A 2459-nucleotide genomic window follows, 5' to 3' on the forward strand; every position below is an offset into this window, starting at 1 on the left:
TGACAGTAGCAGACACTTCAATGTCAGCATTATCAGCCGAAGGAACTTTGTGCATTTGAAGATCAAAATCAATCAAAGGATCAGCGACAGTACTAATGACCTACAAAGTATTTAATAAATTTAGCACTGTAATAATTAAATGGAAATAGGATACGTTTTACACTTGAGCATAACGGCATAGTTAAAAAGTTTTAAGCATATTTATTTTCAAAGCTGCCTTGACAATAATGTACAGTAATTACATGTAAGATCAAAGTTTTAAAAACAATAAGAAAATTTTTCGTCCCTTCATGGTACCATAATTCAAAATACATGTACATGTAGGATTCATATACACTTTACAAAGTAAAGTAGAAACTATATTGTAAAAGGGAATAGTGCAAAGTACAATAATGAAATAATTTAATGTTAATAAGCAATAATTACAAACCTCATTTCAAGAGCCTAGACTAGTTCTACTATACCAGTACATGCATGAGTACCACCAACAGTCAAAACACACAGTGTATACTAAAACCAGTCGTTAATTAGCCTACATGAGCACTGGGCCCTGGCTGTCACGTAAACAGGTTTCATTTCATACTTGAGTGTCTGCTTCTGACGTAAACATGCACACACATAACCTGACTTACAAGTTACATGCATTTGCAACTAAACAGAATGCTTGCTATTTCAAGTGGCTACGGTTACTACATGTAATTATTATTACAATATAATCTAAACATCTAACACATACAGGGTATCAATTAGGGAGCATATAGTGTGATTCAATAGTAAATACTGCATACCTGAGTGCTGGTGACTGTATCAGTCAACATGAAATTACTCAGCCTACAGTAAGAGGTGCTGTCAAACAAGTGGGCATTCCAACATTAATAGAGTTACCTTGTTTTGATCCTAGTCCCATTATCAGGTTTAATAATGACATCAATGGCCAGAGGGCCCACTTCACCCTCAGCAATGATCCCAGCAGTGTCTGTTAATTGGAGCTTCACTCCTTTACAGTTTACAGATTCATCTAAGGTCTTTTCTTCTGGTGATGATGGTGTACAGTAATGGAGTGACGAGTGAATAGAAATGGACCCATCCTTTAACGAAATACTAAGAGACACTCCAGTCTACAATACAAAACATTGATATTCAATCCATCTTAAAGACTAAATAAAACAAAGTTGGCTATTGAGTACAGTTTCAGTAAGAGCTGAAAATCCTAAAATTCACTACATTTGCTAATGCCGTCATTACTCATTAAACAATTTATGTAGCAATTTGTTAACAAAATAAATACACACATACACGTATCATTGTACTTGAGTAGCACAACTCATAATAGTTCATGCATCCATTGCAAGTCCATTTTTTCATTCAACGGATCATCAACAAATTATTTACATGACATTTTGGCATTCGCCCACAAACACAATCACTCACTCGTAAACTAATTGACACTCACTTGAGCTATCAGTGCCTGGTTGGGCTCATCACCAGAAACCACAAGGCGTGCATTAACAATAGAACCAGTCAACTTCATCTCATACTGTTCCACAATAGTACCATCAGCCTCTGACTTAGGAGGTTTAGTAGGAGAGGGTTGGGAGGGAGTGCTTGGTAGGAAAGGTTCGTACAATGTCTTTAAGTATCCAATTAAATATAATAAGTATTCAATGTTTATTGTCACCAGTGGATTAGAGACATTTAGCACACCTGTTAAATAAAGTTTACAAAATAAAATAAATAAATAGTTGTGTAATAAAGTACAACAAACAAATGCATGTAGCCACCAGGAATTACACGTGGCTTCTAACATGCTTATTGAACTAGGCCCTTAGTACTCACCATTTAATGGATTCAAAAAATAATGTTTTATTTTGATGCAAAGCCTACATTTAATGCTTACAAGAGCAATACGTACATGTACTGTAAATTTTGAGTCAAGCAACTCTGCAAAGCAATGAAGCATGCTATATTTAATAATACTCTTTAACTATTTTATTATTAAAATTTCCAATATTCAAATTCTACATCAACCTTATGAAAATTACTAAATCTATGGTATGTGAGAAAAAAGCGCTCTATCACTAACTGCATAATAACCTACCAGTTCTTTGGTGTAGCTGAGGGTCTTGTTTAAATGTCAGTGATACCATTGAGACATTTCCATCACTGCTACTACACAGTAATGTCCTATCATTAACCAATGGATCCCTAACATCAATAATTGATATTATTCCAATATCAATACTACTATCAAGCAAACTGGTTGAGGTAATGCTAGCTTGACACTTGATGCGTTCAATACACAGTCTAGCAGCTTGTACCTATAAAAGAAATAAATATTTAACTCAGCTCAACTAAAGCTGTGCATGACAATTGATGGAATATTTGTCATGCCAGTCTTTGAGGGGGAGGCCAGTGTTGCATGAACTCTAATGGTGACAGATGGTGCTACCTTTGTGTCT

General features: G+C 35.1%; 1 protein-coding gene across 1 annotated transcript in view; it reads right to left on the minus strand.

The window, feature by feature from the left end:
• Positions 1–2459, minus strand: part of LOC100633007 (vacuolar protein sorting-associated protein 13C-like) — a 54243-nt gene that overhangs the window by 43959 nt on the left and 7825 nt on the right. The window contains exon 3 of the mRNA XM_019998069.1: positions 2099–2318. Within this exon, the coding sequence (XP_019853628.1) occupies positions 2099–2147 (49 nt within the window). The 5' untranslated portion in view covers positions 2148–2318. The remainder of the gene's footprint in view (positions 1–2098; positions 2319–2459) is intronic.

Source organism: Amphimedon queenslandica, unplaced genomic scaffold (assembly GCF_000090795.2).
Source record: "Amphimedon queenslandica unplaced genomic scaffold, v1.1 AMPQUscaffold_13341, whole genome shotgun sequence".
NCBI lineage: Eukaryota > Metazoa > Porifera > Demospongiae > Haplosclerida > Niphatidae > Amphimedon > Amphimedon queenslandica.